The following is a 12,381-nucleotide window of genomic DNA, read 5'->3' as shown; positions in this document are numbered from 1 at the left end:
TAGCAGCATTAGAAACAACACTGAAAGACCCAACTCACAGAAGAAACCCAGCAAACTATCGGACAGGTAGTCACAACAACATTAAGCAGAAAAAAGGAAGGAAACACACTCAGTACACAGGAAAACACTGGAAAGACTAAAAAAAGATAAAAACATTGTTATCCTACCTGGAGTCAAAGGACGCTTGACAGTCATTCTTAATCGAAGAGACCACATTGAAAAAGTGAACGCACCACTTGCAGATACCGACACTTACCAACAAGTGGCGATAGACGCAACCCCACAACTAGAGAACCGAATCACAGCCCTGCTCAAAAAACTTTAGAAATCTGGAGAAATAAATAACCCTGACTGCCAAAAAAATGAAACCAGGCGGATCCAATACACCACGCTTCTACGGATTACCCAAAATTCACAAACCAGGAGGCCCCCTCAGACCCATAGTCTCGCAACCTGGAACACCAACTTACAGACTGGCCAAGGAACTACACCAAAGCCTAAAACACTTAGTAGAAGACTCACGCCACTCCATCCACTCCACCCAAGAATTCCTGAAGTTCATCAAACACCCTAAGAAAGAAGAGGATCAAATAATTGTTGTGGTTCTGTTCGCCGAGCTGGAAGTTTTTGTTGCAAACGTTTCGTCCCCTGGCTAGGCGACATCATCAGTGCTTTGGAGCCTCCTGCGAAGCGCTTCTTTGATGTTTCTTCTGGTATTTATAGTGGTCTGTCCTTGCCGCTTCCGGGTGTCAGTTTCAGCTGTCCGCTGTAGTGGTTGGTATATCGGGTCCAACCACTACAGCGGACAGCTGAAACTGACACCCGGAAGCGGCAAGGACAGACCACTATAAATACCAGAAGAAACATCAAAGAAGCGCTTCGCAGGAGGCTCCAAAGCACTGATGATGTCGCCTAGCCAGGGGACAAAACGCTTGCAACAAAAACTTCCAGCTCAGCGAACAGAACCACAACAACGAGCTACAAATCTTTGCACAAACCAGGATCAAATAATGGCTTCCTTTGATGTAACTGCCCTGTTCACATCCATCAACATTAACCTGGCCAAGGAAACACTGACTACATTATTAGAAGACCCAAAGACACATGCACCAAACAACACCAACTTCATCAGCAAGGACAGTATCGTCAAGCTAGTGGACTATGCCTTACCACCCACTTCACCTTCAGCAACAAAACTTACAGACAAACCAATGTAACACCCATGGGATCTCCGGTATCAGGGTTCTTAGCAGAGACAGTAATGCAGAGACTTGAACAAACAGCTCTGCCAACCATCCAACCCAAACTTTGGCCCTGCTACGTGGATGACACCTTTGTCATCACTAAACAAAACAAATTAGAGGAAACCTTCAAGACCATCAATAATACCCTTACTGGCATAAAATTCACTAAAGAGGAGGAAAACAACAACAAACTGCCATTCCTAGATGTCACAGTAGAGTGAACAGCCAATGGGGAACTTCAAACCAGCGTCTACAGTAAAACAACACATACGGGCCAAATACTGAACTACAGAAGCAATCATCCCAACATCCACAAATGAAGCTGCATTGGAACATTATTTCAATGAACCACCACACATTGCAGCACAGAGAGACTACGCAGAGCAGAGGAAAATCACCTATACCATGTATTCAAAACAAACGAGTACCCAATGACACAGTCTGCTGATTTCTCAGAACAAACCCAAACGCGCAAACAAAGTCCAATCCAGAAACCCTAGCCACTCTCTCCTACATCAAAGACAGCTCGAAAATGACTGCCAGACTACTCAGACCCCTTGGCATCACGGCAGCCGACAAGCCCACCAACACACTACAACAGCAGCTAATGAGCTTGAAAGACCCTATACAGACAACAAGCAAAACTAATGTCATTTACAAAATACCGTGCAAGAACTGTAACAAACACTACATTAGATAAACAGGCAGAAAACTAACCCCAGGATACATGAACACCAACTAGCCATAAAATGACAAGATCCCCTCTCACTAGTATCCTTACATATAGATGAGAAAGGACACCACTTCGACTGGGACAACACATCCATCCTAGGACAAGCCAAACAAAGACACGCACGAGAATTCCTAGCAGCGTGGCATTCCAACTGGAACTCTTATCAACAAACACATCGAATTAGACTCCCATCTGCCACCCCCTGAGAAAAAGAACAGGCAATGACATCACCGACCTAAATCACCTAAACATAAAAATAGAAAGTAGGACTCATCAGCAGTGCTTTGCCTGTAGGCCCAGTGAAGATGTTACCTAGTATGGTGACGAAACGTCTGGAAATGAACCTTCCAGCTCAACAAGCAAACCTACATCCACTGAATCCATCCATGTCAGCCCAAGCTTTGATGTTCTCCAAATCTTTTGCATTTGAACAAATGCCAAATAACTTTTGTGCTACACAAATGCCAGGCAACGATCATCTCCAATGACAGACGATCTCACCACTGCCCCTTGACATTCAATGGTGTTACCATCACTGAATCCCCCACTATCAACACCTGGGGTTACCATTGACCAGAAACCCATCTGGCCTAGCCATATGAATACTGCGGCTACAAAAGCTGTTTATTGGCTAAGAAAACTGGCAACTGACTCATTTCCTGACTTTCCAGAGCCGGTCCACTATCTACAAGGCACAAGTCAGGGTGTGATGGAGTATTCTTCATTTGAGTGATGGGTGCAGCTCCAAGAACAGTCAAGTAGCCTGACACCATCCAGGGCAAAGCAACCTGTTTGATTGGCACCATCCCCATAAGCATCCATTCCTTCCTCCACCCACGCTCAGTAGCAGCAGTGTCTACCATCTACAGTATGCACTGCAGAAATTCACCAAAGATCTTCAGACAGCACTTTCGTGTTGAAGCACAAGGACAGTAGCTATGTGGGAACACACAACCCCTGCAAGTTTCCCTCCAAGCCACTCACCATTCTGGCATGGAAATGTAGTGTCACTGTCACTGAGTCAAAATCCTGGAATTCCCTTGGTTATGGCATTGTGAATCAACCCACAGCACGTGGACTCCAGAAAGCAGCTCACCCCCACCTTCTCAAGGGCAACTAGGGACAGGCAAGAAATGCTGCCCAGTCAGCAATCCTCACATCCCATGTTAATGTTGTCATACAGCTTGGATTCAAAGTCATTGTACTGTTTAATCCACTGCAATGAATGTCCACAGTTTTTAGATAGGAACAATTAATCAGACAACATCTCATTCCTTGCAATCAAGGAAGAGCTGTGTGGCAAGGGCCAGGCTTTTAAAATTGTTCAGAAAGGACTTTTTAAAGTAATATTTGCTGTTGTATTCAAAATCGTCTGATCAGGATAGCATTGGTTTGATGCCTTCTCAGTTCTGAAGGAATTGGTTCCTTGTACAGTAAACTGATATCCTAACAGGGAAGGGAAATTGTGTGGGAGACTGTGTTTGAGGTGCTGACTTTACCCAATGTATTCTCTGCAGACGGTCCTCCTACTACTGGCTGTGTAATGCTCTGGACCTGTACTGTCCTGTACAGTGGGAATATGGACGGCTGAATCTGCACTATACAGTCGTATCAAAAAGAAAGATTATCAAGCTGGTAGAGTCTGGTATTGTAAGGTAACAGATTGTACTTATCCTATTCGATTTATGGTTGAGAATGTAACACAGAAACATTGTACTGGGCACTGGCTGCAATTCAAGTTGCAGGGAGCGGTGCTTTTTCCCATTCACGTGCGCGTTGTTGTTTGTGCCAGCATTCATCGCCTGTCCCTAATTGCCCAGAGAGCAGTTAAGAATTGACCACATTGCTGTGGGTGTGGAGGCTGATGTGGGTCATACCGGGTAAGTACAGCAGAGTTCCTTCCCTAAGGGACATTAGTCAACCAGACTTTTTTTTTTGCCCAAAAAATAAGATCTCTAGATTAATTAGAGTCAGATGTACAGCATGGAAACAGACCCTTAATCTAGTCCCATCTGCCAGCACCCGGCCCATATCCCTCCAAACCCTTCCTATTCGTATACCCATCCAAATGCCTCTTAAATTTTGTAATTGTACCAGCCTCCACCACTTCCTCTGGCAGCTCATTCCATACACGTACCACCCTCTGTGTGAAAACGTTGCCCCTTTGGTGTCTTTTATATCTTTCCCCTCTCACCCTAAACCTATGCCCTCTATTTCTGGACTCCCCGACCCCAGGGAAAAGACTTTGTCTGTTTACCCTATCCATGCCACTCATATTTTGTAAACATCTATAAGATCACCCCTCAGCCTCCGACGCTCCAGGGAAAACAGCCCCAGCCTGTTCAGCCTCTCCCTATAGCTCAAATCCTCCAACCCTGGCAACATCCTTGTAAATCTTTTCTGAACCCTTTCAAGTTTCACAATATCTTTCCAATCGAAAGGAGACCAGAATTGCACACAATATTCCAACAGTGGCCTAACCAATGTCCTGTACAGCCACAACATGACCTCCCAACTCCTGTACTCAATATTCTGACCAGTAAAGGAAAGCATACCAAATGCCGCCTTCACGATCCTATTTATCTGCGACTCGACTTTCAAGGAGCTATGAACCTGCACTCCAAGGTCTCTTTGTTCAGCCACACTCCCTAGTACCTTACCATTTAAATGTATACGTCCCTGCTAAGATTTGCTTTCCCAAAATGCAGCACCTTGCATTAGTGATAATACCACTTTAGTCACTGTAGATTTAAGTCACAGATAAAGATATGGTAACAGTGTTAATATGATCACAGTGAACGTTGTGATGAAACGAGTACTGTGGTAAGATTATAAGACAAATCCAGACCCACGGATTAGTGTGACATCAGTTTACATCACTGCAGGAGTTCCTTGGGTTAGTGTCTGAATTCCAACCATCTTCTGATTCTATCAAGTGATATTTAATCAACAATAAATATTTACCAATGTTCAGTTTAGGATTTGCCAAGACTACTTCCTCTTGACGTCTTTACATTCCACTCTAATAGTACTGAGAATCCTTGAATACTGTTGGAAAAAGATGCATTTTATTGATGTGTTTTGCATTGCATTTATCAGGAATATAAACTGCATATTGTTTTCCCTTTCCTCCAGTAATTCTGACATTGTCTTGTAATACTTTTGTCATCTACTGAAGCATTGCAAATCTGCAGCAGCTGTTAGTCTGTTGTTTTCACAAACACGTGTTAGACTGGGTGAATTGCAGAAAAATCTTCGCCTGTTTCCTCATTTGCTAAGAGACTGATCCTGTAGGGAACCAATCTTCGCTTAGTTGACTTGTGTTAATTTGTGATGGACAGCCAGATTCTGTTGAAGATTGAGTGGTCTTGAAGTAGTTGGATAGTTCCTGTAAATAGCTGTCTTCATCCCACAATGAAGTGAAGGTAAAGCAGACAACATGCTCAATCACTCCCTCTTCTCCTGTTTCCCAGATAGATGTCAGCACTTTCCCCAGATCTTTCCTATCGACGGTTTAGTATTCTGGACACGCTCTTGAGCATATGGATTTTAACTTTTAATTTGGGGGGATTTTCTGGCAGCTACATTTTTCATAAGATCATTACATCTCATCTCTGACATGAAGCTGGTCTAAGAGTAGCTGGCACCAGTTGACCAGTCCAATACTAATCTCGCACATAATCTGGGCAGCTTTTGAATCCAGCCTGTTCAGAGGACACAACCAGACCCTGAGGGGTACAGCATTCCTTCCATCATCGCCCAGTCATTTGGAGTGTCGAATAAATATTCAGGGCATCTGGTAGCTCACTGGGTTCCTGCTGAGCAACAAATCTCATGAAATGTGCAGTTGAAATTCTTTTCAATTTTCTTTTCATCATCTGAGAGTTGCAAGGAACCCTTTCCCTTGATACTTAGGAATGGGGTCTCTTTAATCATCACCTGAAGGTTGCCTTCTATCTCCTGCTTGTTGTCATTGGAGGGATATTCTTAGTCAAACACAAAGAATGCCTGAGCACCATATAGTTAAAAGTCACACAACACCAAGTTATAGTCCAACAGGTTTAATTGGAAACCCTAGCTTTCGGAGTGACGCTTCTTCAACAGGTAGCTGCTAGTGCTTCCAATTAAACCTGTTGGATTAAAACCTGGTGTTGTGTGATTTTTAACTTTGTCCACCCCAGTCCAACACCGGCATCTCCAAATTCTGAGCTCCATATAACACAGCAGTGATGACATGAGTCACTGAGCATTGACCAGAGACAGAAGGATTGGGCGATATTCTTCGGCCCCAACTGACTACAGAACATAGAACTTGCACTGTGCATTGCTGTTCTTCAGGCCACAATGTTGTGCTGACCTTTCATCCTACTCTAAGATCAAACTCCCCTACGTCCCCTTCATTGTAGATCTTCCATGTGCCTATCCAAGAGTCGCTTAAATGTTCCTAATGTATCTGACTTTTTTTGCAAGGTTTGTGAAGGTTTGTAGCTCAGGTTGAGGTTTAGGGTGTAGATTTACTCGCTGAGCTGTAGGTTTGATATCCAGACGTTTCATTACCTGGCTCGGTAACATCATCAGTGGCGACCTCCAAGTGAAGCGAAGCTGCTGTCTCCTGCTTTCTATTTATATCTTTCTCCTGGGTCGGATTCCTGGGGTTTGGGGTGATGTCACTTCCTGTTTGTTTTCTGAGGGGTTCATAGATGGTGTCTAGATCTACGTGTTTGTTTATGGCGTTGTGGTTGGAGTGGCAGACCAAACACAGCCAGAAACCCTAACCACCTTACCATCCATCAAAGAAGTTTCAGAAATGACAGCCAGACTACTAAGACTCCTTGGAATCCTAGTAACACACAAACCCACCAACACTCTCAAACAAAAACTAACAAACTTAAAAGACCCAGTACAACCCAAGGACAAAACCAACGTCATCTACAAAATTCCATGCAAGGACTGCCACAAACACTACGTAGGACAAACAGGAAGAAAGTTAGCCACCAGGATACAGGAACACCAGCTAGCCACAAAAAGACACGACCCTGTCTCTCTTGTAGCCCTACACACGGATGAAAAAAAACCACCATTTTGACTGGGACAACACATCTATCCTGGGACAGGCTAAGCAAAGACATGCCAGAGAATTCCTAGAGGCCTGGCACTCCAACAAACACATAGATCTAGATGCCATCTATCAACCCCCCCAGAAAACGAACAGGAAATGACATCACCACAAACCCCAGGAACCCCATCCAGGAGACAGATATAAATAGAAAGCAGGAGACAACAGCTTCGCTTCACTTGGAGGTCGCCACTGATGATGTTACCGAGCCAAGTAATGAAACGTCTGGGTATCAAACCTACAGCTCAGCGAGCAAACCTACACCCATATCTGACTCTACTACCACTTCTGACAGTGCATTCCACAGACCCACCACTCTCTGTGTAAAGAACCTACCTCTGACATTGCCCCTAAACCTTTCTCCAATCACCTTAAAATTATGTCCCCTCGTGATAGCCATTTCCGTCATGGAGAAAATGTCTCTAGCTATCCACTCTGTCTATGCCTCTCATCATCTTGTACACCCCTATCAAATCACCTCTTATCCTCCTTCACTCCAATGAGAAATGCCTTAGCTCCCTCAACCTTTCTTAATAAGACATGCTGTCCAGTGCAGGCAACATCCTGGTAAATCTCCTCTACACCCTCTCGAAAGCTTTCACATCTTTCCTATAATGAGGCCACTAGAACTGAGCACAGTATTCCAAGTATGGTCTAACCAGGGTTTTATAGAGCTGTAGCAAAACCTTGCGGCTCTTAGACTCAATCCCCTTGCTAATGAAAGCCAACACACCATTCCCTTAACCCTATCAACTTGGTTGGCAATTTTGAGGATCTATGGACATGGACCCCAAGATCCCTCTGTTCTTCCATACAGCCAAGAATCTTGCCTTTAACCCTGTAATCTGCATTCAAATTTGACATTGCAAAGTGAATCACTTCACACTTTTCCAGATTGAACTCCATCTGCTACTTCTCAGCCCAGTTCTGCATCCTTTCAATGTCCTGTTGCAACATACATCAGCCCTCCACACTATCCCCTACTCCACCAACCTTTGTGTCAGCAGCAAACTTACTTACCCACCCTTTCACTTCCTCATCCAAGTAATTTCTAAAAATCACAAAGAGCAGAGGTCCCAGAATTGATCCCTGTGGAGCACCACTGGTCACCGAGCTCCGGGCTGAATACTTTCCATCTATCATCACCTCTGTCTTCTAGCCAATTCTGTATCCAGATTAGTGATGCTGAAACAACACAGCAGGGATGAAGGGCTTTTACCCGAAACATCGATTTTCCTGCTCCTCTGATGCTGCCTGACTTGCTGTTCTTTTCCAGGGCCACACTAGTCTAGAGTCTAATCTCCAGCATTTGCAGTACCCACTTCTGCCCAATTCTGTACCCAGACAGCCAGATTTCCCTGTATCTCATGCCTCCTCACTTTCTGAATGAGCCCATTATGGGGAACCTAATCAAATGCCTTGCTAAAATCCATGTCCAACACATCCACTGCTCTACCTTCATCAATGTGTTTTGTCACATCCTCAAAGAATTCAATAAGGTTTGTGAGGCATGACCTGCCCCTCGCAAAACTATGATAATTATCTCTAATCAAGCAATGTTTTTCCAAGTGATAAAATCTTGTCTCTCAAAATCCTGTCCAATAATTTGCCCACCACAGGCGTAAGACTGATTGGTGTGTAGTTCCCAGGATTATCCCTATTCCCTTTCTTGAACAAGGGAATAACATTTGCCACCCTCCAATCATCTGGCACTACCCCAGTGGACAGTGAAGATGCCAAGATCATTACCAAAGGTGCAGCAATCTCTGCCCTCGCTTCCTGTAGGAACCTTGGGTATATTCCATCTGGCTGAGGGGACTTATCCCACCTTATGTTTTTTCAAAATTTGCAGCAAATCCTCCACCTCAACATCAACCTGTTCTAGACATCAGTCTGTTTTGCACCGTCCTCCCAAACATCAAGCTCCTTCTCCAGAATGAATACTGAAGCAAAGTTTTCATTCATGACCTCCGCTACCACATCTGCAGTATTTTGCTTTGATTGAACAGGGTCAGTGTATTATTTCTGGAAAGACGGTGTGTTGCTAGAGGACTGGTTCTGGACGGAGGATGCATATTGCTGGGACTTCTAGTTCTGGGGAAGTTCTGATATTCTTGCAATAGGGATGTGTAGCAGCTTTATAGAACCAGGAACAATGCCCTCTCAGTTTGCTAGTATTATTGGAAATAATTTGAACTAAATTGGCAGCATGACAAGTATACAAGGTATTGTATTTGGTGCAAAAAAAGTCACATGGCATTAGAACAAGAAGCAAGAAGATTTTGTGTTCAGAGTGAGGTAATATTTTAAAAGTATAAATAAGGTGTATTAATCTGCTTTAAATGTGCAAAATATGGAAGATAATATTGACGAGCTACAGGAACAGATAGCCATGTGAGTGCATGATGTGTTGATAGTTCACTTTTAGTTTAAAAAGATCAGGACAAATTACAAAATGTCACTTTTCCATTTTCTTTGCAAACAAACTTATGCTTTGACTCTTAACGCCAGCTCTTGTTAAATCTTTGCCCTGGCTCTTGGCTCTGATTAATTTTCATTCAATGAAGCAGAAGAAATTTTCAGCTCCCAGCTCTCTGCAAGCTCAACTCCTATTGTTTTATACTCACTCTCGCGCAGAGAGAGAGAGACAGAGAGTGCGCCCCTCTCACTCTCTCGCACGCACTCTCTCTCTCCTGACCATGCTGTCTTTTTGAGTGACACGGTGGCTCACAGCACTAGAGACCCAGGTTTGATTCCAGCCTCTGGCAACTTTGTGTGGAATTTTCACATTCTACCCATGACTGAGTAGACGTCAACAAGTCCACTTTGACCCTCTGAAGACTGACCCACCCAGACCCATTCCCCCATGTTTACTCCTGACTAATGCACCTAACCTACACATCCTTGAACACTGGGCAATTCAGCATGACCAATTCACCTAACCTGCGCATCTTTGGATTGTGAGAGGAAATTGGAGCACTTAGAGGAAACCCGCTCAGATACGGGGAGAATGTGCAAACTCCACACAGACAGTTGCCCAAGGTTAGAATTGAAACCAGGTCCCTGGTGCAGTGAGACAGCAGTACTAGCCACTGTGCCACCTAGGATATCTGGTCGGCATGGATGCATTGGACAGAAAGGTTTGTTTATGTGCTGTGTATCTTGATGACTCCAAGTGTCGTGTGAAAAATTTGACAATATCTTTTTTCTTTCAACAATAAATAGTGGCAAATAACAATTGTTTGTGTACCCCCACCACACAGAGCTGAAACAGTTTAAAAAGGTGGCTCACCATCATCTTTTCATTGTCATATGGGACTGGACAATAAACTCAGGCCTAGTCAACAACTCCCATCTGATAAATAAACCAAAAACCTATTGAGTAAAGGAGGAGCTGGAAGTGCTGCTGTGTGTACAGCTGTTCCTGTTTGTTTGTGTCTTGTCTCCTGCAGGGACTGGGATGATCCCCGATTGTTTACACTGACCGCACTTCGTAGGAGAGGCTTCCCTCCTGAGGCAATCAACAGCTTCTGTGCAAAGGTGAGGTGTTCGATGTTATTAGATACCTGACCTGCTTACCTGTTTACAACTTGAATTACCACTGCTGTTTGAATGCACTGGAGGCTGTATGACCGAGAAACTCAGGCTGAGGAAACGTGAGGAATGCAGATGCTGGAGAGTCAACGTCGAAAAGTGTGGTGCTGGAAAAGCACAGCAGGACTGGCAGCATTCAATGAGCAGGCGAGTCAATGGCTCGGGCATAAGCTCTTCATCAGGAATGTCATTCCTGGTGAAGGGTTTATGCCCGAAACGTTGACTGTCCTCCCCCCATGGATGCTGCCTGATCTGCTGTGCTTTTCCAGTGCCACACTTTTCAACTCTAACTCCGACTGCTGTCAGGCACAATTTGAAATAGCCATTGTCAGCAACAGTGGTAGGGTCTGTTCATTTTGCCTTGGGATATTCTTCTAAATGATTTCTAGCCCTCAGATTGAGGTAATTTGGCCTGAAGAAAATAGGAGCAGGTGTAGGCCATTCATCTGTTGAGCCCGCTGTACGATTTGCTATGATCAGGATTGATCCTCTTTCTTAATGGTGTCCCACACATTTTCTTTCCTAAATTTATTCAGTGACTTAACCTCCACAGCTTTGTTATAGAGCAGGTTCACCACCCTCTAAATAAAGAGACTGCTACTCACCTCAGGCTTAGCCTGTGTCCTGAGACTGTGACCCCTTGTTCTGGTTCCCCAGACAGGGGAAACATCATCTTTGCATCCAGTCTGTCCAGCCCTATGATACATTTCATTGGGATCATTTTTCTAAACCCCAGGGAATGCAGGTCCAGTTAACCATCATACATCAAATTTGCCATCACAGGAATCAGTCTGGTGACGTTTTACTGCGTTCCCTCTCATGAGACAAGTAAGTATATCTTTTCTTTGGTAAAGAGACCAAAACTGCACATAATACTCCAGGTGTAATCTCACCAAGGCCCTGTACAGCTACAACAAGACATTCTTGAATTTGTACTCGAATTCTATTGCAATTAAGGCAATTTGTCTTCCAAACTGCTTTCTGAGTTCTTGCTTTCAGTGACTGGTGTACAGGGATACCCAGGTCCCTTTGTACATCAACACTTCACAATTTATCACCATTTAAATAACACTCTGCTGTTTGTGTTTTTTGGACCAAAGTGGACAATTCACATTTGGCCACGTTGTACTGTATCTGCCATGTGTTTTCTTACTCATTCAATTTGTCTAAAATCACCTTGAAGGCTCATAATATGCACCTCTCCATTCGCATTCCTGCCCAGTTTAGTGCCATCAGCAGACTTGGAAATGTTACATGTGAATCCCCCATCCAAATCATTGATATATATTGTGAATAGCTGGGGCTCAGGTAATGATCCCCAGCTGCTCCTTTCCCCTCTAAAAATGGCCCATTTATTCCTGTCTGCTATTCAAGTTTCAATCTTCCAGCTCAGTGAGCAAACCTACATCCAAATTTCAATCTGTGCTAATATATCACCAACAATCCTACGAGCTTTGGTACTACGCAGGAACCAGTATGGGACTTGATCAAAAGCCTTCTAAGGATCCAGATGTACCACACCCATTGGTTCACCTGTATTTATTCTCCTGGTTATGACCTTAAGAAGAAAAATCTCCAGTGAGTTTGTTGTCATAAATCCTGTTGACTTTGTCTGATCCTATTTGTCACTTCTAAATGTCCTTTTTATCACACCCTTTATAATGGATTCCAGCATATTCCCTCCTCCCTTGGCT

The 12,381-nt window shown here is 44.0% G+C and overlaps 1 protein-coding gene across 1 annotated transcript in view; it reads left to right on the top strand.

The window, feature by feature from the left end:
- Positions 1-12,381, top strand: part of qars1 (glutaminyl-tRNA synthetase 1) — an 84,775-nt gene that overhangs the window by 57,113 nt on the left and 15,281 nt on the right. Inside the window, exons 16-17 of the mRNA XM_060835283.1 lie at positions 3,495-3,632; positions 10,546-10,633. Coding sequence (XP_060691266.1) covers positions 3,495-3,632; positions 10,546-10,633 — 226 coding nt within the window. The remainder of the gene's footprint in view (positions 1-3,494; positions 3,633-10,545; positions 10,634-12,381) is intronic.

This window comes from Hemiscyllium ocellatum, chromosome 14 (genome assembly GCF_020745735.1).
Source record: "Hemiscyllium ocellatum isolate sHemOce1 chromosome 14, sHemOce1.pat.X.cur, whole genome shotgun sequence".
NCBI lineage: Eukaryota > Metazoa > Chordata > Chondrichthyes > Orectolobiformes > Hemiscylliidae > Hemiscyllium > Hemiscyllium ocellatum.
This window is presented reverse-complemented; position numbering and strand designations above follow the sequence as displayed.